Source organism: Urocampus carinirostris, chromosome 18, assembly GCF_059441175.1.
Source record: "Urocampus carinirostris isolate Australia breed hairy pipefish chromosome 18, RoL_Ucar_1.0, whole genome shotgun sequence".
Lineage (NCBI taxonomy): Eukaryota > Metazoa > Chordata > Actinopteri > Syngnathiformes > Syngnathidae > Urocampus > Urocampus carinirostris.
In genome coordinates, this window is record NC_142366.1 from 4,461,386 (window position 1) to 4,486,557 (window position 25,172).

Sequence of the window (25,172 nt, forward strand, 5' to 3'; positions counted from 1 at the left end):
TAGATATTTGTAAGACCTTGCTCTCCAGTCTTCCCAAAAAGAATATTGCCAGCTTTCAGCTATTAAGAAATTCAGCAGCACATGCACTTGTAAGCTGCGGGGGGAGGAAATCACATCATACCAGTTTTTAAAATAGCTGCAGCAGTTTCAGGATTGATCTTAAGGAGCTTTTAGTAGTTTTTAAAAGTCTAAATCGTCTGATCTGCTTTTATCTTATCAGCCCTCGTTTTCCCTAAAGGAATTCTGGCCACGTTTTGTTGACTGTTTTTAAAGTGAGAATGAAAACCTTTGGTTAAGCACCATTCAGCCACTTTGGTCCTCACCTATGAAATGGTCTTGATATTTTTAGGAGGAGGATTAAGACCCACTTATATAATATGGCATTTAATCGATTATTTTTGTTAGTTTGATCCGTTTTACTTTTGACCTTTTACTCTAATGTGCAGGGTGTTCCAAAAGTCTTGGGCACATTTGAAGTCCCCATTTCACCTTACGTATGAATGGTAGTAAGATAAAAGTTGTGATATTTTAAAGGTAATTACATAAAAAAAAATAATTGCCTAACAAAAGTTGTATTTCTTTTTAGCGCTATTAATGGCTTTCACTCAACCACGAAAAGGCAATGCAATGCTGGGACAATTTTGGCAATGTCAGCTTGATGTATATCGCGTGACCAATGGTGCTCACATTGAACATCTCTCAACATTCAATGCCAAAATTGAGATATTAAGATTTCTGTAATGACAAGATTTGTTTTTATATCCCTAATAGTTGCCGAGATATTCAATAGACTTCAAATGTGCCCAAGACTTTTGGTACACCCTGTATTTTACTTTTTATTTCAAATGTTAATGTATTAATTCTGTAGTTGATATTCTCATGCTGGGGAGGTGTTTATGTCAGGTGGCTACGCACTGTGGTTCTATGGCTGAAAATCCTTCCTGCGGCCATTTTCTGCCAACCCTGTCAGTGTGGATGAGCCTCCCTTGGCTAACTTTCTGCACATAAGTTAGTCTGTTCCTTGCCATAATGGTTTTCTTTTTTTATTTTTACCATTGTATGTGTCTTTATTTAGTGTTTTGGGTTGTTGGGTGGAGTAGGATGAGGGGATTGTATTCATTTATTGTTCACGGAATGTTTTTATACAGCACTATGAGTGTCAGTTCATTTCCTGAAATGTGCTCTAAAAATGAAGTTTGATCCGATTAAAGTTAAATACGATGCTAATGCTCTCAATCAGATTCTTACTGTGGGCTATATTAAATTTAAACTGCTGTACCTTTCCCTTGTCGTTGTTGAGCTGCTTAAAATGCAGGAGCCCCTCCCGGGTGGCGTCGCAAAAAATATCAGACGAGGAATCCCTCCTGGATCCGGAATCTTCTGACGATCTGTCCATTGCCTGCCATGGAGAGAAAAGTCTCTTTTCAAAGCCACCCTATAAATGATGTCAACAAGTCAGCCTCACCTTTTTGAGGCCTTTCAGCCCAGCCAGTAAAGATCTCCTACAAAATGTACAGGCTAAAGTAAAAAACGATTCGTTTTAAGTCTTAATTTCAGTCAAAGGTTCCACTTACCCTTTGCCTTCTTCCCGGTAGTTATCCAAACCTTCGTCGTATGATAACGAGCGCTCGGTTTTGCCGCCAGAGTCTGACTCGATGGTGGTAAGCCTAAGGGAATCTGTTCAGGGGGTAATATCATTATTTTGATATATATTATTATACAGATAAACAGTGTACGTTTTCACTTTAGGAGTGGAATAAGATTTTTTTTTCAGCCATTTACTTTTCTGCCCCTTTTTACGGCAACAATTATCATTAACATTAAAATTATTGTAAATGCCCAAAAACTTTGCGATGCTCGTACATGTGACGATTTATGTCTGTCTGCAATAGGTCAATTTCACAAAAAATGCTGGTCTTTTACTAGGTTCCGTCACAGCATCATGAAAATTCAGATACCGTATTGGCGGATTTACCTCCTATAATGCCTTTCTGTCTTCATTAAGTTCAGAATTGACTGCATTCACTTCAGAACTGTATTTTTTTTGTACTGTATTCCCTATAGCAGTGATTTTCAACCACTGTGCCGCGACACACTAGTGTGCTATGAGTGATTGTAAGGTGTGCCGTGAGAAGTTATCCAATGTCACTTTTTAAAATTTAAAATTGTATAAAACATTTATGAATCGTTTTCTGCAAATATTATGTCATTGTCAAATGTCTGTGCTGTAAAAACTGGGGGTATTATAAATTATATTGAAAATTAAACATACAGTTCAGTGTCATTTTATAACGTTTTTGGTTAGTGGTGTGCCGCAAAATTTTTCCAATGTAAAAAAACATGCCCTGGCACAAAAAAGGTTTAAAAACACTGCCCTATACAGGGAGTGCAGAATTATTAGGCAAGTTGTATTTTTGAGGATTAATTTTATTATTGAACAACAACCATGTCCTTAATGAACCCAAAAGTCTTATTAATATCAAAGCTGAATATTTTGGAAGTTGGAGTGGGGCTTTTTTAGTTTTAGCTATTTTAGGAGGATATCTGTGTGTGCAGGTGACTATTACTGTGCATAATTATTAGGCAACTTAACAAAAAACAAAAGTATACCCATTTCAATTATTTATTTTCATCAGGGAAACCAATATAACAGCTCAACATTCACAAATATACATTTCTGACATTCAAAAACAAAACAAAAACAAATCAGTGACCAATATAGCCACCTTTCTTTGCAAGGACACTCAAAAGCCTGCCATCCATGGATTCTGTCAGTGGTTTGATCTGTTCATGATCAACATTGCGTGCAGCAGCAACCACAGCCTCCCAGACACTGTTCAGAGAGGTGTACTGTTTTCCCTCCTTGTAAATCTCACATTTGATGAGGGACCACAGGTTCTCTATGGGGTTCAGATCAGGTGAACAAGGAGGCCATGTCATTAGTTTTTCTTCTTTTAGACCCTTTCTTGCCAGCCACGCTGTGGAGTACTTGGATGCGTGTGATGGAGCGTTGTCCTGCATGAAAATCATGTTTTTCTTGAAGGATGCGGACTTCTTCCTGTACCACTGCTTGAAGAAGGTGTCTTCCAGAAACTGGCAGTAGGACTGGGAGTTGAGCTTGAGTCCATCCTCAACCCGAAAAGGCCCCACAAGCTCATCTTTGATGATACCAGCCCTGGCGTCTGAGGCGGACTGGAGCTCTCTGCCCTTTACCGATCCAGCCACGGGCCCATCCATCTGGCCCATCAAGACTCACTCTCATTTCATCAGTCCATAAAACCTTAGAAAAATCCGTCTTGAGATTTTTCTTGGCCCAGTCTTGACGTTTCAGCTTGTGTGTCTTGTTCGGTGGTGGTCGTTTTTCAGCCTTTCTTACCTTGGCCATGTCTCTGAGTATTGCACACCTTGTGCTTTTGGGCACTCCAGTGATGTTGCAGCTCTGAAATATGGCAAAACTGGTGGCAAGTGGCATCTTGGCAGCTGTACGCTTGACTTTTCTCAGTTCACGGGCAGTTATTTTGCGCCTTGGTTTTTCTACACGCTTCCTGCGACCCTGTTGACTATTTTGAATGTAACGCTTGATTGTTCGATGATCACGCTTCAGAAGCTTGGCAATTTTAAGAGTGCTGCATCCCTCTGCAAGATATCTCACTATTTTTGACTTTTCAGAGCCTGTCAAGTCCCTCTTCTGACCCATTTTGCCAAAGGAAAGGAAGTTGCCTAATAATTATGCACACCTGATATAGGGTGTTGATGTCATTAGACCACACCCCTTCTCATTACAGAGATGCACATCACCTGATATGCTTAATTGGTAGTAGGCTTTCGAGCCTATACAGCTTGGAGTAAGACAACATGCATAAAGAGGATGATGTGGTCAAAATACTCATTTGACTAATAATTCTGCACTCCCTGTAGGGCCAAGGCTTGAATTGATGCTAAAGGGAGAAGCAAAACATGATAACCATAGAAACAAAGCTAGGAATGATCAAGAAATAAAAAAGGTTCAGGAATTTCTACCCTTGCTAGGGTTAATATTATGATCCTATATGTATGTATGTATGTATTACACACAGTATACAAGTGCTACTAACTGTATATTATTTTATTATTTTAATGTTTTAACCTGGAGTACCTGAATACAGGAGCATACGTTTCTATCCTCCATTAGATGGCAATTTCATTTTGCAATCCCCACCACAGAATGAATTCATGTCATATCTTGGGGGTGTACTGTATCAGTATAATCCTGAAATGTGACCCAAAAAGGCAAATATTTATTAATCGTTACCGTGGTCATGCGACATGTGGCGTCGCATGAGTGGCGAGGTAGCAGTAGGGCTGGGCGGCACGGTGGTGATGATGGGCGTTGCCGAGATGACAGTCGAGGCCGGAATGTTGATCGGGTCCAGATCCACACTTGGACTAGAGGGTTCATCTGAGGGCACACACATAACGGAGTGGTATGAGGAGTGTACTGCAACAGATTCTTACTGAAGGTCATAAACATAGCCCAGAAAATCATGAACGTCTCTTTGCCCAGTCTGGAGGACATTGCCTCTTATACAACAAAGACTAAAAGGCTCAGAGACAGTTACTTCACTGAATTTTCTTACCTATAAATGGGATGGAGTCCAGTGAGTCATCCAAGTTTGCAGAATCACTTTGAAGCCGATTCTCTCCGAGCCTCCTGAGCTGCGTCTCCCTACAGCTGTTGGTCCAACAGGCCACGGCATCGGCAGAACCGGCTTTCATCAACGGAGGCGACCTGTGGCCTACATTGCTGCCTCGGTCGTCGCAAACTGCGAAGACATAAGACCGAGGGCAATTGCGGACGGGTCCTGAGTTTTTGTCCCTCCTCAGGACAACCACGGTGGCATCCATTCCCTCCACACCCTCTGGTGGTCCACCGTTAGTCCGAGCGGAGGACTTTTGGCTCACGGTTCCGTTTGAAGATGAGACCACTTTGAGCCCCCTATGGATCGTTCTATGCGAAGGGGGACCGGAACAGGATGAAGACCGCCCAACCAAACCGGCTTCGGACTTACTCTCCATTTTTAGGCTGTCGGCCCGAGTCCTGAGCTCCAAGTGCAGATGTGCCGGGTGGCCTACGTGATTACCGGTGACGTGAGTTCTTTGGTCTTTCAGCGAATTTGTGCTTTTGGTGGCAGTTGAAGTTACAGGGATGGAATTTTTCACGGGAAGCCGCGAGGACCTTATCACGTCATTCTTTAACGGGGGTTTGCTACACGTTCGATCAGCCAAAGACGGGTCTGATAATAGTCCATCTGCAACCAGACTACGATTTAGATGAGGTAATGCTCTTTGCCCCGCCGCATGCCTACTGGCTCTGGCTTCCTCTCCTTGGCAAAGCAGAAGACGGTCCTCCAAACCCGTCCGGTCGGCGGCACAGAGGCCTTGTGACTCTACCAGGTGGTCGAAAGAGTGCGCTCGGGATTTGGCCACGCCCGCCGGGCCAGAGAATGGCAACGCATCTTGGGAAGCACTCCTTGGCCAATTCCGGCTGCGCTCTGCCGCCCCCAGCCTCTCGGTGCCGCCGTTCACCCCTCGATCCGTAGATACACTCCGCCATCGGACCTGAGAGGCGCTCAGTCCTCGCTGACTGCTACACGGCGAGGATGAACGCGGACTGTAGGCGGAGCCGGAGTTGGAGGCGGCGCGCAAGCTGTCCAAGCGCTCTTGGATGGTGCGGGAACCGTATGTGTGAAGCCTCTTGGCGTCAATGTAGTCCTTGTAGGTGGTATAGTTCCTCCAGTCTATTTTCAGGTGAGGAGAGGGCGAGGATGAAGCCGCCTGTGACGGCAAGGGGACGGTGCGGCAGTCGGCTTCAGGCGACAATGCGTCCGGCGAGTCAGTATGGGTACGGCTTGGGCAAGGTCGAGAAAGATGCTGCGAGGGCAGGGTTTCAACCGGTACAAGGACGGAAGGTTTGGCTTCAACAGAAGAACCCCGTTGGTACTCCTGGGTGTTGTGGCCTGGGCCCGCCCAAGCCGACTGCTCCGGTGTCGCCACCTCCGTCCTGGAGCTGTCCTTGCAGACGCACACTACAGTCTGTGGCGGAGGAGGCGAAGGGACCAGTATTTCCACCCTGCAGCTCTTCTCTTGTCGAGTTGCTTTGTTGACTCCCTTGCTTGCCTCCGCTTTGATTTCTACGCAAGGGTAGCATATAGGAGGCGGCTCGGGGATGTTCCGGGCGTTTCCACTGTACGCCGCATTTCCTTTGAGGTATGCATCCTGAGAGTACGCCTGCGATGGAAGGGACGGGACACGATGTCACTTGATTGGCCACACAGTCAGTATAGCTTCACAGAAAAACATTTCACAGCACAACTGCTGAAACTCCCGAATTACCACAAACAAAGCTGCAACCAAATTGTGTACGTAATTGGACCAGTATTACCAGTAGAAAGTAGAAACTTTCAGGGTGATTAACTCTTTTGGTGCTAGAGATTTCTCTCAAATGGGAACACCAGGACAAATAGTAAACAGCAGTTAACCATTGTTAATTTTCATGAAAATACTCGTTTCCAAAAAAACTTCTGAAAAATACGCTTTTTGTGAAAGGATGCATTTCAAGCAGAACTTTTTCTATAGTGATTTTTTAAATTCATATTTGTATTACCTAATATCTAAACACTGCTTTCCATAAACACAAGGAAACTTTGCTTGCAGATTAAAATTTCAGTACAAGAACACTGTTCTGTGCATAAAAGATGCAGGCACTTTGCAAGAACCCTTCAGTCCCCAATCTTTCGGGGGACGTGATCACATTATTCGGGTCATCATGGCGATCACGAACGTGCACAAAACATCTTCCATTTCGTCATCATTTCAAGAAATACTAAAGCTTTGAATAAAGTTTAGAAGCTTTGGAACTGTCTGTACTTATATCTTCATTTTTTTCTCACCACACTGCGCACATGCGGCATATGGGCTGTCGATACAATGCCACACCATGTTATGCGTTTGACACAGGAAAGAAGACAAAGTTGTCGACAAAGATCTGATCAAAGCCATTCCTGCCATTGAGTGGTGATTTATCATACTGAAAAAGCTTTCTGTTTTCTGATCAGCCTCTCTGTGTAATAACCTGTGAAGCCCTTTGAGACTCTTTGTGATTAAGGGCTATACAAATTAAAATGACTTGACTTTAGAATAGTTTAAAGAGAAAAAAAAAAACATATTTTCATATTTTAACACTCAGGAACAATGCTTCTGAAAATGTATTAATAGGCTATGGCACTCAACGCGTTAACTTTACCGTTCTATGAAAACAGGTAGTGGGACAAGAGTAGGGTTATCACCTACCTTTCTAGACGGTGAAAACGCCCTGCGGAATAAGGAGAATCCGAACAGAGGGCGCTTCTTTTTGCCGCTAGCCACTAATGCTACGTCAGGCAACATGAAGGATGATGCAAGTCAACATCTAACCCAAAACTCAAAAAAACAAGATTTCTTTTCGTGCTTGACTGATAATGGACAAGCTAAAACTTCACATTGGACCTCTGGCTGCCTTGGAGGAACAGAAAAGGAAAGAAATGCGGGCTCAGACTTTAATCGATGGCACTCTGGCTAAAAGCTCTCAAGTTACTGTTGTTGTGCAGCACAACGTGATGTCTTTGGTTTTTGCTTCAATGTCATTAGACAGAGTTCATACACCTAATTCACTGCTAAATTCAAGCACTTTTTAAAGACTTTCAAAGCCAATTTTCCAATTCCTCCAGTACCATTAAAAGAAAAAAAAATCTGGTGTAAATCATGATTTTTGCAGAGCTGCAGATATATCTGAAATATGTATATATATATATATATATATATATATATATATATATATATATATATATATATATATATATATATATATATATATATATACACAGTATATGTAATTTTTAATATTGCGTGTGCATTTATCAAGACATGATTTTTCGATCTTGAGTAAATCGTGATTATATTTGTTTTTGAGACAAATCTTTCCCCATATTGGTGTTGGGTAAAATGACATTAGTATTAAGCAACTATACACATACGGCAGCAGGGCAGCGCAGTGGTTAGCGCATATGTGCGGCACAGTTCATGTCATGGGAACCTGTCGTGGGTTCAAATCCAGCCCTAGACATCCTGTGCGGAGTTTGTATGTTCTCCCCGTGCTTGCGTGGGTTTCCTCCGGGCACTCCGGTTTCCTCCCACGTTCCAAAAACATGCATTTCAGGTGAATTGGCCGGTCCAAATTGTCCCTAGGTGTGAATGAGCGAATGAGTTGTCTGTCCCTGTGTGCCCTGCGATTGGCTGGCAACCAGTTCAGGGTGTCCCCTGCCCACTGCCCGGAGATGGCTGGGATGGGCTCCAGCCCCCCCGCGACCCTAATGAGGATAAGCGGTACGGATGATGAGATGAGATGAGATTAAGCTTACATTGTCAGTTGCATGACATTCTTCCCATAACTATTCACCACTGGAAAATGCTAACTCTATTTTTTTGCATGGCCCCTAATAAATGTCGCAATTGATATGTAATCCACTCAGTAATACAAATTTCATGCCCTTAGATGTAGCTTTCACCTATCTTCTTGGGCACTACCCGTAGTGGGAGATGACGCTTCATAGGACAATACCATAAAAACTAATGCCAGCAGCAGTTCACAAATGCTAAAACATGCGAGCCACCTGAGAGCTATGTTGTCAGGATTTTTAAGTTGAGTTGTTGAGAAACATGGCAACAATTTTGAGACTTTACAAGCACTTTACCCCAAATTCAAGCACTTCTCAATCCTTGAAAATTGTCACAATCACCCGGATCGTGAACACCCGTGCTCAGGATTTGGCGCCAACAGCCAGGACAGCACCCTGTCCATTTAAATCCTCAGCTTCCGGAAACAAGCTGTCTGATTGCACTATGCTACCTGTTGCCATCTGCTCAGAAAGCCCGTACCTCCGACTCTTTGCCTGCCTCCTGTTTTCTTCTACTTGATCTCCGTTGCCGACCCAATTCCGAATTTGCCTACAACCTGCCCTGCCCGTCTGACTCCTGATCACTCTTCCGAACACGACGACGCCCTTCTTCTCCAGCCCCGACCAACAACACGACGATTACGCCTGTCCACGACCATTCCCGCCAAGCCTTTGCCCCTGCCTGTCAAGCTTCGTGAATCCGTCAAACAACTGATCGAAGAATCACGCCTTGTCATTCCTTCCTTCCAATAAAAACCAAGAAACGAGTGCAAGTGATCTCAGTTTTCCTTCTGTCTCGCCTGACAAAAATACAACATTAAAATTCAACTATTTGCAAGGATTTCAAGCACCGGAACACTGAAGAGGAATAAGATCTGAGAGCAGCTGATGTTTAATTTTAAGTTATACATTATACGGCATCTCCTATGTTCAAGTATAGAGTCTGAGTTTTATTTTTAAGGACAACAAAATGAAAAATGTCTTTTATCTTTACGAGGACTTTTATGTGGGTCTACAAAATATTCGGTTGCATAAAAACTAGCGTTGGTGGTTATTTTTTCAAATGAGCCCAAAATAGCTATTTAAACATGAAAAAATGCTTTCTGAGTCTTTTATTTTCAGAATGTTTTGTGGGACTTCTGATGAAAGACATGCCAAACAAATTTTAGATTCCTTGATGAACTAAAGCAAAATTGTTCCCCTACTGGTTGAACATTTTGAAGTATCTTTTTTCTTAATACACGATACTGTATTTTATTCATTTTATTAAAGGAGGAGACTCATACTTAATATAAGCAAATGTAAAAACTAAAGTTTGTTTATTACGATGTTTTTAAATAAAACTGCCATCAGGGTAGCGTAGAAAAAAGTTTTGCTTTTTATTTGTATTTTTTAGGAACCAATTTAATAGATATAAAATAAGACAAAATTACATGTAAAATAGACAAAAATGTGCGATAATGACATGGAATGATTCATTTTTTTATTTGTTTATATTTATTTAAGATTACTTATTTTTATACTATCACCCTTAACTTGGTGTCTTAAATTCGTATGCACAATCAGATTGGTACTTCTATTTTATTTTATTCTATTCTAAATTTGCTAAAGAAACCAGGTTTTGAATCAAGACAAAATTACACCTAAAATGTGCAAAATTACTTTTCTGAAAGGGTAGGAAATTATTTCTTGCTGTGCATAGCTTATAGCTTTTCAGTTTATAGCAGGGGTAGGCAAACTATGGCCCACAGACTACATGTTGCTTATAGGGCATTTTCTTTACTTGCTATTTTTATCATGTTTTTATTTTATCGAGACATTTAGCAAAGTAAAAGGGGGAAAAACTTCAGAGCTAGCTGTGTGTGTAGAATAGAATAGAATAGAATATGCCTTTATTGTCATTGTTACAACATGGGATATGCTGTGACAACGAAATTGGACGACTCCAGTTCCAGATTTACAGTGAGGATAAGGAAACAAAGAGATAAAGGAACAAAGAACTAACTGCCTTTGTTGTAAGTAGGCTTTGTTTTCCTCCGGGGGGTGTGTGTGTTGTAGTTTGTGTTTTTCAATGCATACTATTATATTCAGTTCTTTAAAAAAGGGACATAACTAATTGTGTTGCTTTAATTCTAAACTGCTCAAACTCAACTTGCTTAAATGGTTTATTTATAGACAAAAGATACATATACCATGTAAATGCATGTGTAAATGTATGTTTTTGTTTCTTCATAAATGCATATTGTCGCTGCTATTTCCCAATCTTTATTGGATTTTTTTTTCTAAATGGAATGTGCAAAAAAAGTCTCCCACCCTCTCCCAAAATGCCAATAAATAAATATTTGAAATTGCAGCAACAATTTGAGAACAATTGGATTGTGTGTGTGTGCCCCCCCCTGGTTTATAGTTTTACCCAAAAGTTAGTTAGTAGCATCTTACCAGAGAGGTGATGTCCCTGGAAAACTGCAGCGAGAGAAGAAAAGGCGAAAAAAGGAGTGAAGACAGGTAAGTAGAGATATGAGAAAAATGAAAATGTACCACATTGTGCAGATTAAAGAAGAGGCTTTAGCGGAAAGGAAATGAAGTAAGGTGGCGAATAAAATAAAATACAACAAAAGTATAGAAAAGGATCGTTACCAGCTGCAAGATGTCCTCATCTTTCGGCATCACGCAGAGCTCCAACGAAGCATCACTGTGTTGCCATGACGACAAGACAAAAATAAAGGGAGAGTCATGATGGAAAGGCAAAAAAACGAAAAAAAAAAAAAAAAAAACTAGATCTGATGGAGTGCTAACCTGTTCTGGATCAAGGCAATAACCTGCGAGTACGTTTTCCCGATAATGCTCTCGCCATTCACCTTCACGATGCGGTCGCCTATTAATAAAATAATAGGACAAACAATTTCTAACATAAGGAAAAGAAAATTCTCCCTGTATTTTTGTCTTGGCTTTAAAAATGATCAAATAAAGAATGATCTATTTATTTATTTATTTATTTAAATTTATTTATATATTTATTTATTTTATTAAACATTCTTACAAAAGGAAAAATTATTGCTAAATAAGCAAAAAATAAATACAAATCTGCCTGTATTTTTTGCAGTATAGCTATGTTTTTTGGCTTTAAAAATGATCAAAAAAAGAACAAAACTAAATAATGCAAACTAACTTATTTTGCATTTATTTATTTATTTGTTAAATTTGAATGTATATATATATTTTTATATTAAACATTCTTAAAAAAAGGAAAAATTAATGCTGAATAAACAAAAAATAAATCCAAATCTGCCTCTATTTTTTGCAGTATAGCTATCTTTTTTGGCTTTAAAAAAACTAAATAATAAATACTAACTTATTTTGCAATTATTTATTCATTAAATTTAATTGTGTTTGTATATTGATTTATTTTATTAAATATTCGTTAAAAAAGGAAAAATGACTGCTAAAATAAGCACAAAAAAAGATCTGCCTGTATTTTTGGCAGTATAGATAGGTTTTTTGGCTTTAAATATGATCAAATAAAGAATGAAACTAAATAATAAATACTAAATTATTTTGCATTTATTTATTTATTAAATGTATATGTATTCATATATTTGTTTATTTTATTAAATATTCTTAAAAAAGAAAAAGTGATGGCTAAAATAAGCAAAAATAATCTGCCTGTATTTTTTGCAGTATAACTGTTTTTTTTGCCTTTAAATATGATCAGATAAAGAATGAAACTAAATAATAAATACTAACTTTTTTTGCATTTATTTATTCATTACATTTAAATGTATTTAAACAAATATTAAATGGTTTTCAAAACGGAAAAATGATTGCTAAAATAAGCACACAAAAAATAATCTGCCTGTATTTTTTGCAATACAGCAATGTTTTTTTTGCTTTAAATATGATCGAAAAATGAATGAAAAATAAATACCATTTACAAACCTGTACTAAGTCCAGCTCCATGTGCAGGGCCACCGTCCTTCACTTGTTTGACAAAAATTGTGTCCATAGGCTCCAGGCGACTTCTTGGCCTCCCTGCAGGACAAAAAAAGCAAAATATTTTTATTACAATTTACAGTATTGAATACCAGAATGGAAATTTAAGACATTTTCTTTTATTTTTAGGACTTACCTCGACTACCGTTCTCATCATCCTAGCAAAGAAAAACAGAGGACGGAAAAATAAAATCAGCATTCTTTTTCATGTTGTGTATATAAACTGTATTTCCTTGACTATAATGTGCACCGGAAAACGAAAATCTAGCAAGAATTGCATAGTGTGCCTTATATTCCAATGCAGTTTATATCCTGTACAGTAAATACTATATAATTAAATGTCATTGTAACATGTCAAATGCTGAACCAATGATTGTGCAAGAAAATTAACAAAAAAATATTTCAGTTTAAAATACAAAGTTAAGGATAGTGGTATTAAAATAAGTAATAAAAATACTAACATAAAGAACAGAATCATTCACAAATCAAATTGGAAATGCTACTACTTACGGTAACCCTTTATAAATGAATCATTTCCTTTTGATGGTGAAACCATTTTCATATGTTCTTTGAAATAGGTTTTTATTGTCTGACCTTTTTTATGCAACTCTAGCTCTTAAAGTAGTTTTAATTCCATGCGCTTAATAGTCAGGTGCGCCTCATATGTGGAATATTTTTTTGCAAAAAAGGCTATTTTTGAAGGTTCGCCGAATAGTACAGTGCGTCTTATAATCTAGAAAAGTGTTTTTCACAATGATTCACAAGAAGAAATCAATAGAGGGTCAGTTACACACCGGAACGGAAGATGGTGATCATGCCCAGCTTGATCTTTTCTACATTTTCAGTCAATCGACGCAGTAAGAGGGACACAATTTTTATTTTATTGTGATTTTGTAGGTCTTCTTTCTATTTTTCCTCCCGTAATAATGGGTTCCAAGAAAGTTAGTGATTCTGAAGGGAAAAGTGGGAAACAACAATCGAATCGAAAAGGAAAGGATTTTATAATATGAAAAAGTGTATGAGAGTCTGCCATTGAAGCACTGCTAATAGGTACAGTAAATGGTTAAAAACTGTTATATTTTCAGCTTTTCACCAGTATATTTATCTTTATTAACTACATGAGTAAATAATTATCGATGTTTGGGTACACACTTTATTAATATTTTGAATTGATTTTGGCTATACTAAAGCAGTTTTAGGGGGACAGTTATATTCAATGTAGGCTTACAGTATATGCAAGTATATACAGAACTTAAAGTCAAATTGGTTACACTATATGAAATGAAATGATCTGCCTTAAGCTGCACAATCCTTTTATTGGATACATTTAAGAAAAGTATTTTTTTCTTGATTTGAGTCGCAGCTTGTCATTAGGTGGAATTGTGGGTCCTCAAGTCAGTCCAGTTGAGAACAAGTGGTCTCAACCAGTATTTCTCAAATAGTGGGTCGGGACCCAAAAATGGGTTGCAGGGCTTTACCTTCGCAATATGATGCTAAAAAGAAGAAAAACAGAGGGTCCATTACACTCCTTAACAGTAGATGGCGATCATGCCCTACTCGATCTCTTCTACCTGTTCAATCAATCTGCTCATTTAAGAGGGACCACATCTCATTTTGTTGGTTTTATTACCTTTCTCCCCATAACAATGGGATTCGAGAAAGTTGGTGATAAGGGGGAAAAAGTGGAAAGCAGTGACAATGATAGAGTTGAAAAGGAAATGATAGCAAAATATGAAGAGTGTTAAGGCGCTGCTAGTAGATACAGTAAATGGTTTGAAAATGTTATATTTTTAGCTTTTCACCAGTATATTAATCTTTATCAACTACATAAATGATTATCGTTGTTTAGGTACACTCTTTATTCATTTTTAAAATGTATTCTAGTATGTGGCTTTATTAAAGCAGTTTTATTGGGTCACTTAAATGCAATGTAGGCTTATATGCGAGTACAGTACAGTACTTGGAATCATATTGGCTTTGCTAGTCTTTATGGAAAATCAATAACGTATTTTACGATCTCTGCTGTACATTTGAGAAGTGGAAACATTTTCTTGATTTGGGTCGCAGCTTGTCATTAGGGTGGAATGATGGGTGCTCGAGTCAAACCATTTGAGAAACAGCAGTCTAAAAAATACAGTAATAAACTCATGAAGCAGAGATTTTTTTAAATAGTAAAAGTGATCATTCTTCCCAGTTTAGCAGAAAAAAAAAACTCTTAACGTGCCTCAACTACACCAAAACAATAAAAACTGGACTACCACAAAAATACCGCAGTCATCCTAGATTTTCTATCTCTGCTGCCTCGGAGATGACCCTAAATCCGGCAATTAATCCACGGCCCCAATCCAACGCCCTTAAAAAAAAAAAAAAAAAAAAATCGCCTGCCGAGTTGCGTAATCGGATATTTTTTCATCTGTTGCTACACAATCCTTGAATGATGAATAAAAAAAGTTGCTTTCAACTTAAAGCCTTTGCATATCCGAGCACATCAGTGAACCTGATTAAGAAGGGGGCTTTTGGCAACAGCCAATGTGATCCAGAGGACAACTGGCGGTTGTCCCGGTTGGATCAAGTTAAAGGGCTGAGCAGAATCCGAAGCTTTTACTGGAAAATTTCAACAACAAAAAAACACAGTTGGAAAAATATTAACAGTGTTCATATTTTTTTTAATCTAAAATTCAGATATTAAGCAAACATACATTTTATACTGATTATTTAATATGTATTGGTGGAGGGATTTCTGACACTAGAATTATGAAGTTATTTCGATGTCTGTATTTATCAACCATCTCTTGTGTGAAGTTGTGTTTTTTCACCCCCTCTTTAAGGCATTCTACTCACTATAGAATCTCAATAACAATTTATTTCACGTTATATTATGTTTCAGGGTAGCACGGCGGCACAGTGGTTAGCGCGTGTGCGGCACAGTTCTAAGGTCTTGGGAACCTCCTGTGTGGGTTCAAATCCAGCTACCGGACTTCCTGTGCGGAGTTTGCATGTTCTCCCCTTGCTTGCGTGGGTTTCCTCCGGGCACTCCGGCTTCCTCCCACATTTCAAAGACATGCATTTCAGGTGGATTGTCCGGTCTAAATTGTCCCTAGCGAGCAAGATGTCTGTCCCTGTGTGCCCTGCGATTGGCTGGCAACCAGTTCAGGGTGTTCCCTGACCACGGCCCGATGATTGCTGGGATGGGCTCGACACCCCTGTGACCCTACTGAGGATAAGCGGTGCAGCTAATGAGATCAGATGAAATGAGATATTATATTTCTAAGATGCCAGTCTGTTATTTAAAATGCTAAATGAGTTTGACATCAATGTCTTCTGGGGTTACCTTGAGAGAGTTGTGCACGGCAGATTCAGGCGGGTAAACGATGAAGTGTCGCAGGGTGAAACCGAAACCTTGAGAGGTCCGGCGAAGGCAGAGGGTTTTGGGCCCCGGCCAGGAAAAGGGTTCCTCGTCCGGCCCGGGGGAGGCCAAGGCCGACGTATCGCCTCGCTCGGGCCCATCCTTCTGCTTGGCCTGGGGAAAAGATGGAAAACCATACTCAGTTTCTTTATGTTCACTCAGCTTCTATGGTCGTTCCAGGAAGTGAATCAATTTATGAAAATGAACAAATACCGTATTAATTCGTGGATAATGCTCATTCCTATTTACCTGAAAAAGAACGCCAAGTTTTATGTTTTCTTGTAGAATATTACAGGGCAGCACCGCGGCGCAGTGGTTAGCGTGTGTGCGGCACAGTTCTAAGGTCTTGGGAACCTCCTGTGTGGGTTCAAATCCAGCTACCGGACTTACTGGGCAGAGTTTGTATGTTCTCCCTGTGCTTGCGTGGGTTTCCTCCGCGCACTCCAGTTTCCTCCCACATTCCAAAGACATGCATTTCAGGTGGATTGGCCGGTCCAAATTGTCCCTAGGTGTGAATGAGCGAGCGAGTTGCCTGTCCCTGTGTGCCCTGCGATTGGCTGGCAACTAGTTCAAGGTGTCCCCTGCCCACTGCCCGATGATTGCTGGGATGGGCTCCAGCACCCCCGCGACCCTACTGAGGATAAGCGGTGCAGCTAGTGAGATGAGATGAGGTAGAATATTACCGTATTTGTGGATTTATTGATCAATCCAAAAGTATTGAGGACCACAATCATAAAACAATGAATGCAATGGGAATTGAACCCATGTCGAGTTCCGTATCCTAACCACTAGACACTAAGGATATAGATGACATATAAAAAAGGTTTTGTATTTTAAAACGTTCCGGTGAGCTTTCAGATTGTTACTAGCTTAAGGAGCTTCCATATACATACTGTATATTTCGAGATGTTAAATAATAAACACTGTCCCCTTATCTCTCATATTAAGGAGGGGGCCTAAAACTCTCATCCCGGGGGCCGCCTTTGGCCGCAATACTTTATATTGTTTACTCCTGCGTTTTGTTTTATGACATTGCTTACTGTTTATATTTGTTGCACTTTGAGTGTAGTATAAACGTGTTGCTGGTGAGGAGCAATAAGTATTACAAAGTTATATAAAACAACAACTTGTCTGTTCTTCTCTCATAAACTGAATACTGCTCAGAAAGTTTCACACTTTTTGAAATATAACAACTTTTTTTCAAGTAACAGAAATAGTTTATTCCCCTCGTCACTAGTTACTTTTACAAGAGAGCAGGGATCTTCAACGTGGTTCCCGCAGGCACCAGGGTGCCCACTAAGAACAGTTAAGGTGCTCGCAGACCTGTTCTGAAAATAGCTCACCAGTGCTGGGTTATTGTCATTTTCTAGTAAAATGTTTTTTTTTTGTTGACTGAGTCTATGTAGGCCTTTTTAATAATCAACACGGTAATAACATAATAACAAAAAAGTAATAACATAATTGGTTGTTATTTCAATAATCAAATAAATGAATTCCAGTTTATGGGCTTTATGGACAAAAAAATCTAATCAGGTATTGATATTTATTTTTGAGCAAATAAGTAAGAGAGTAGAATGAGTATTATACTAAACACATTTGTATTTTGCCATCGAGCTAAGTTCCTATCTTAAAAATACATATCAAACTGGGTGCCCTTTGTGCTAGTTAGTAGCATAAAGTAGCTCTCAGCTTGCAAAATGTTGGAGAACCCTGCTCTCAAGTAATTCAGTTACGAACTCAGTAACCTTTCGGAAGAAATAGTTAGTAACTATAACTAATTACTTTTTTAAAGTAACGTGGCCTACACTGCTCACGAGCCATATGTACCTGATCCCTGCGTTAATTAATCGTTCGCCGAGAATTGGAGAGTTTATTTCTCCTGGAAGATCAAACCGTCACTCAGCCATGGTGGTGGCCTTGACCTCAAAATGAAACGATTTTTTTTGACAGGCAGACGAGAGGCGAGCAACATCCGTCATTACGCCAGCCAGGAATGTCTGGCATTCCAGGATGAGGCCAAACACACACAAAAACACGCACACATAATTGCGTTTGTTAAACGCTTCTTGGATTGTAAGAAAACAAAATCTGTCAAAATAATAAAGCCCCGCCGTTCGGAGCCCCGTTTGGTTTTGGGCCCCAGGCTCTACGCAGGCACACATATGGCTCTGGTTATTACGTGTTGGGGTCTTTGCCAGGCTCTTCGGTAAGTTTGCATTCCGATTGCAAACAACAGCAACGCGTGAATTACTGAACATCTAACCAAATTAACTAACGCGGAGGTGAGCAAACTTACAGCCCGTAGGCCACATGCGGTCCGTCAGACTTTTTCATCCGGCCCAGCAAAAGAAACTGGTTAAAATATCATGACAATAGTAAATAAAGTACCGTATTTTCCGCACTATAAGGCACACCTAAAAGCCTTTATTTTTTTCAAAAGCTGACCATGCGCCTTATAATACAGTGCACCTTATATATGGATCAATATTAAGGCGCAAAGTCTTGCAACTAAGGCAAGCGGCCGCCGACTAGATTTTCCCCCGAAGGCGAAGAAGTCCGCGGTGTATGCTGGGATTTATATACCGGCGTTTCATTTCCTAACCAATGTGTCAATCATCATTTGAATCAGTCAATATTGGCTAAAGTTATTCAGAGGAAAAGAGGGCGGATCCTTTTTATCATTTACAGGCTTGCATAGGCTAAAGGGGCAAAACAAAGCCTGCAATTGGCCGAAAAAGATGAATGTGAATCACACGTTGGGTTGCACTACGGCATAGAGAAAACCTTTTTTACTATTCTGTATTTGTAAATATTTTTCTCTCCTGGATTTACTACACTCACGGTTGTAAGAAGACCATGGTTAAGTATCATTATTGAATGTGATGGCTGCAAGAGAACTTAGGTGAGCTATGCGGCTTTATATTTTCCCGGTATCTTGTTTTAGAACGATCTTGATGTTTCTGTGATGAGTCTATTTTTAAACTAAATTCAATTCAAAGTGTTTATTGTCATATGCACACAGTTGCCAGCAAAAAATAAAATGGAAACTAAGAAATGTTTGGCATTTCTTGAATCCCAAAACTTTAACCTTCCGAATGATATTTGGAACGATGCATTTCAGTGATTGGTGACATCGTACAGACACTGTTTCCGTACATGTCTGAGACACGTATTTGCTCCTTTACAAGCTTTCGGAATGTTAAGGGGGTAATAAGTTTGACTGAACTATCTGACTGTTTTGTCGACGTTCCCATTGTAGCGCCTTATAATCCGGTGCGCCTTATGTATGGAAAATATAAAACCAAAAACTGTTTTTTGGGGGTGCGCCCTATAGTGCGGAAAATACGGTACTCCTAAGAAAGATTTGTTTTGGTCCCAGCTTTGTGCCCATTTTCCCTTTGTGTTTCTACTATAAAATCATTACTACAGAAATGGTACAAAATACTACAAAATTACTACAAAAGTAAATATCAAATTTAGTGCTTAAAAACAGGGACCTAATATATTTTCGTACTTTCATTCTGAAATAAAAAAATATTGTATAAATACTGCCAAAACATTATTACAGTAATACTATAATCTAAAAATACTCTTACAGACATATTACAAAAACACAACTACAATAACATTTGAAAAATATCAAATAAACACTTCAAAAATAATACTATAGAAATACTTTAAAAGTACAAAAATAATACTATAGAAATATTTTAAAAGTACTACAGAAATACTACAAAAACAACTCTACAGAAATAATAAAAAAAAAAGTAATACTAAAATACCAACTATTACTACATAAAATTTACAAAAAAAAATACGACAAGAATACACCGACAGTAATACTACAAAAATACTACAGATGTGCTGCAACAATTCTGTTATGGGAATACAACAAACCATTTCAGATATACTGAAAAAAATACGACTGCAGGAATATTACAAAAATACTACAATGAACCTAACTAAAATACAAAAATAATACTACAGAAATATTACAACAGAAACACTATGAAAATGCTCCTAAAGAAATATGACTACAAATACACCACAGAAATACCACTACAGTAATAATACAGATATACCACACCAATTCTACTTTGGGATTACTCCAAAAATACAACCAAATACTACAAGAATACTACTATGGAAATACTTTAAACATTTTACTGCAGGAGTACAACAAAGCATTGCAAAACTACAGTAACATTACAAAAATAGAACAGAACTGCTACAAAAATTCTAATGCAGAAAGAAGTACTACAAAAATACTACAGACCACACAATACTACAAAACTCAATATCAAATTTAGTGCTTAGAACAAGGACCCAAAATTTTATTTTGCTATAATTGTAATTGTTTCAAAACCAATTTGATGAGATGCATATATTTAAATACAGATAAAAATAATTATAAGATTATAGATGTCTGCGTGTATTTATTCGTAAATGAAACAATTAGATGTGTCTCCAGGATCAGCCACTTGGCCAAAAATTTTTTTAACCCAATACAGGCCCCAAATTCCAACCCTGGCCTAACGTGAATTAAATAATTAAATAATTTGGTGAGTGGATTGCCTACCCACCTGTGAGAGAAATGACAAAACAAGGTTGATATTTCGTAGTTGGTCTGCTTCTCAAAGTGACAGAGAGTAATAACTCCCTATTGGGTTTTTTATAGCTTAGAATGGAGTTAAAGCATGGCATTGTAAGAAAACATACTTCAGAAGCCCGAGGGATGAAAAGTCACTGGCTAAAGTTGATCAGTGCTGGCTAACTTTGGTGGCTAGAGGCGACTAAAAATGTCAGTAAAATATTCCAAGACAACGCAGAATTTGACAAGTGTTAGGACCTTCAATCATGCAACATGAAAGGATTTTAACCCTGAACTGGTTAAAATGAGATACTATGTTTGTGTACTGTGACCCAAGGTTAAATCTATTCCACCCTGGTCATCCTGGAAGGGGGATTACCACTTGTGAGGCCACTTCTCAAGGTTTCTTTTTTCCTCACGCTGAGATTTTGAGTTTTTCCTTGCCTGCATGTTCGTTTAAGATCAGGCGATGGTGTAATTGTAATCCTGTGCAGTCCTTTGAGACAATTTTGTGATTTAGTGCAATACAAATGAATGTGACATGACTTGACTTGGTTGCCAGCACAGAAACAGACAACTCACTCACCCATTCACACCTACGGACAGTTTGGACAGGCCAATTAACCTGACATGCATGTTTTTGGAATGTGGGAGGAAACAGGAGTGCCCGAAGGAAACCCACGTGGGCAGTGGAGGCTGCTGTAGCTGGACTTAAACCCTCAACCTCTGCACCGTGGGGTTGCACGCTAACCACCCAGCCGCCATGCCGCCTCGTACTATATCATACTTGACTTTATTTGTTTCACTCTACTGGGAACTTTTACCTAATTTAAACTTTTTTATACTAAGCAACTTCAAAGTCAAGCAGCACATAATCCCTGAAAAAAACAACTACACAACAAAATATGAATTCGAAATATTATTTCTTCGGTGGTATAAAACTTTGAAATACACGAACCTTTAACTATTTACAATTTAAGTTCTAACCAATGTTGACTGAAACCACGCAGAACCTCTGAAAAACGCGCAAAAACAGAAATTTAAATGTGTATAACAAAAACAAAAGTATCATTAGTCTCTACTGAATATTGGCATTTAAGAACACAAAATGTTCAGCTTTGAGGAACTGATTCGGATTCTACTATCATTGATCAACAATGCACAATGTTTTGGAGCCATTCATATCATTAAAATGAGTACAAACAATGATATTTTTTTTTTGCTTTGACTCATTTTTTTTAATTTCCTTTTTGTCCTCCGTATTGCAACCTCTCTTAAACCGTTCCTTGGGTTAATGTGCTGCTGCGGGATTAATGTTCACTGTTGAGACACTTTATGATGAAAACCCACAGAACAAGCGGTAAACACCCCAGCTCTCCAGCTAAGCTCCCAGAGCAGTTTGATTGTATGAACAGTAGGAGAGGCGGAGCTATGCTTACGATGACGCAGCCCCTTTTCTCTGCTCAGCGGCCTCTGCGCTAAAAGTAAATATGTCAGTATCCTTTTTGTTTGCAGTATTTTGACATTTTTACAAAATAACTTTTTTTGATACCATTATTTTTGAAAGAAACGCACGTCAAAACAAACCTCAACACTCTTTAAGTAAGTACGGGAGGGAGACAAATTTTAAGTTGTACATTTATATTGGTATAGGACATCGGCTCTGGCATTATTATTTCATAAATTATAGCAAATCTTCAAATGTCACCTAATCAAATAAAATGCGCAGAAGAATTAGGTTTTGTGTTTTTTTTTTTAATTTGTCTTAAAATATATGGTATAGATCTCCAAAAAACAAAACAAAAACAGAAAATCTAAATATTTGTTTTTATAGCCCTTTGAGTAAAACTAAACACTAAAGTTAGCCTCTTGACAGCTAGCCATTAAAGTAAGTAGGAGTTGAAAAACAAAGACATCCTCTCCATTGCCTGCAGCAGATGTGGAGGTCTCTGGGGAGAAGAACGGGCGTAGGCTTTACGCTCTGACGGATGAAATCTTCGGCAAAAGCCTGACGTCTACTCATTTATTTGGTTTCACGCGTAAAAAGAAAAAAAGAAGAAAAAAGAAAAGAAATCTGGTTATGTAAGAGCTGAGCTATTTGGCTCGTCGAAGCTTAAAGGCAATTATTTAGGGAAGAGGAGGACATTTTTTTATCACTTCACACTGTGACCAACTTACTCGCAAATACAATGTGACAACATTTTGAACACATACATTGCTTTACGTCCCCTGAAACTAAGTTATATAAAAATGAAGACAATTTCTCACAGAATAATTTTGTCACGCTTGCTAAAAAACAAGGTGTGGCCAAATTATAAACGTATCAATGAATACAGGAGAATTATGACCAATATTGTAGATCCAAACACAAAATATGCTTTTTTCAGCATAGAATCTCATAAAAATCTCGTAACAAGGTTGAATGTTTTTAAACAATGGGTACAAATCTTGCAGGGATGCTAAAGGGAGAAGCAACAATATGCTTACCATGGACCAGAAGCTTGCGTATATTAAGAAATATAAAGAAGTCTCACAAATCATTACTAAGGAATATTGCCGTAATCAATCGAGGATCAGGACTATTATTAAAAAAAGGAGGCATTTAAAGCAAAAATCACACTCCCGTATGAAAACAGTTTCACTTATAATCTGCCATCGCCGTTTCCTCCCTTCTTTAGCATCAACCCGGTAACTACTCGACCAGCTCAAATCAGATCCCCCTCAAAGGTAAATAACATTTGATTTTTCCTTTAAACGCAAAGTAACTTATGACGTAAATTAATCATACACACATGTATTACAAGAAAGGAATAATTTCTATATATAATTTTGTTTCTAATGTTTGATATGCAAACAAATTTTAATTACATTACCTTGGGTTTACAGAGGGTTAATTGCAATAGGTTTTCATCCCCCTCTATACAGAGAGAGAGAGAGAGAGAGAGAGAGAGAGAGAGAGAGAGAGAGAGAGAGAGAGAGAGAGAGAGAGAGAGAGAGAATAAAGAAAAGAAAGACCATAAAAAGGAGAATGGAAGAAAGAAAAAAATAGAGTGGGAGAGAAAAGGAGAAAGGGAGAGAAAATTGAAAAAAAAAAAAAGATGCAAAGAGTGGCAAGGAGAGAGAGAGACCAAGAGAGTGAGAAACAAAAGGAAAAAAAAAGATAAAGGGAGAAGAGAAAATGAGAGACAGAAAGACAGATAAAAAAGAGTAAGAGAGAAGGAAAAAAAGAGTGACTATGAGAGAGAGGAAAAGAGAAGCAAATAGAAAGAGCAAGAAGGAGAAAGAGAGAGACTCAGAAAAAGAAGGAAGAAAGAGAAAAAAGAGTGAGAAATAGAAAGACAGACAGTATCAGAAAGAGGAATAAAGAGAAAAAAAGAGAGAGACCGATAGATAAAGAAATACAGCTGGAGTGTATTTGTGAGTGACGCCTGGATCGGCGACATCCAGTGTATATATTTCAAACTGAAACTTATTTTTTCTCTTGCGCTCCTTTCAGCGTTGTCTCACGACCGGATTAAAACCCCTGGCAGGCGTGACCTGACCCGCGGGCGGCATGTTTGACAGCCATGCTCTAAGCAATGTCATACTAATGTTCGTAATTTCTTAAGAGTACGTGTCATGGAATATGTTTATCAACCAGACTTTGTGGCGTTACATGACCGCTATAACCCCAAAAGCCCAATCTTCAGGGTTTCGTACACCTTTTGCATGGCCAATTTTACAACTTCTGTTACTATTCAAGCAAAAAATCCAATGTGAATGATGTATTTTGTAGAGCGACAAAAATGTTTTTTTAATCTTGCATTTATCAAGACATATGATTTTTAGATCTTGAGTAAATGACGAATGTATTTGTTTTTGTGAAAAATCTCTTCCCATATAAGTGTTGAATAAAAACAAAATTTTCAGTTGCAGAAACTTCTTCCCATTACAATTTACCACTGGCAGGTTTCTCCTAAGATTTTTTTCAATTAATTTAAAGACTTTTTAAAACTTTTTAGGACCACACCCAATGAAATTTAAAACCAATCTCACACCTATTTTGGCATACAGATGCAGGAAGCAGGTGCAGAGTCATGACGGACCCTGGCACCCAACTGCACCCAGCCACAACAGCAGGGACTTTAATGTCCCAAACTGATTTGTAATCCTTGCACCAATACATATTTCACAGTGCCCTGTTTAGGTGTAGCATGCACCTGGCCTCTTGGGTGCAACCGGTTGGGGGCGATGATGCCTTATAGGACAATGCCCTGTATATGGCCATTCCACCTTGAGAACCGCCGATCTCGGGATGCTAAGCAGGCCCTGGTCAGTGCTCGGATAGGAGACCACCTGGGAAAACCAGTAGCTATAAATAGATAATTGGGTGCACACGCTGCTGGGACAGCAAAGGTTGTACCCCCACTCCCACCGCACCACACAGAACTGTCGGGGAAAACAACATTCCCTAAAGGGACCAAATATATCTAATCATTACTATTATGTCAAACTAACTAATGCCAGCTGCCGTTAAGAGAAGCAACGGCAAAGTGGAGCCTACAAAGAGCAGTGTCGGCGTCATTTTTAAATAGACTTGTTGAGAAACATGGTCACAATTTTAAAATTAAAGTGTCTCACCCAAAATTCAAGCACTTTTCAATTCTTGTAAACACACCATTACAATGCAAGCATTTTCAAAGATTTCAAGCACCCGCATCATCCCTAACTATTT

General features: G+C 38.8%; 1 protein-coding gene across 7 annotated transcripts in view; it reads right to left on the reverse strand.

Moving 5' to 3' along the window:
- arhgap21a (Rho GTPase activating protein 21a) overlaps positions 1–25,172 on the reverse strand; it is a 97,310-nt gene that overhangs the window by 26,850 nt on the left and 45,288 nt on the right. For 6 of the 7 annotated variants that reach the window (XR_015847510.1, XM_088321902.1, XM_088321901.1 and 3 more), the window contains 11 exons: positions 15,793–15,981; positions 12,598–12,619; positions 12,408–12,500; positions 11,268–11,346; positions 11,109–11,163; positions 10,911–10,934; positions 4,617–6,267; positions 4,292–4,438; positions 1,575–1,677; positions 1,466–1,502; positions 1,280–1,399 (listed from right to left, as the gene is read on the reverse strand). Coding sequence is in view for 6 of the 7 variants with exons in the window: in XM_088321902.1 (XP_088178028.1) it covers positions 1,280–1,399; positions 1,466–1,502; positions 1,575–1,677; positions 4,292–4,438; positions 4,617–6,267; positions 10,911–10,934; positions 11,109–11,163; positions 11,268–11,346; positions 12,408–12,500; positions 12,598–12,619; positions 15,793–15,981 (2,520 nt within the window). In the remaining variant the exon portion in view is untranslated. The remainder of the gene's footprint in view (positions 1–1,279; positions 1,400–1,465; positions 1,503–1,574; positions 1,678–4,291; positions 4,439–4,616; positions 6,268–10,910; positions 10,935–11,108; positions 11,164–11,267; positions 11,347–12,407; positions 12,501–12,597; positions 12,620–15,792; positions 15,982–25,172) is intronic. The other variant, XM_088321899.1, reaches the window with a different exon arrangement.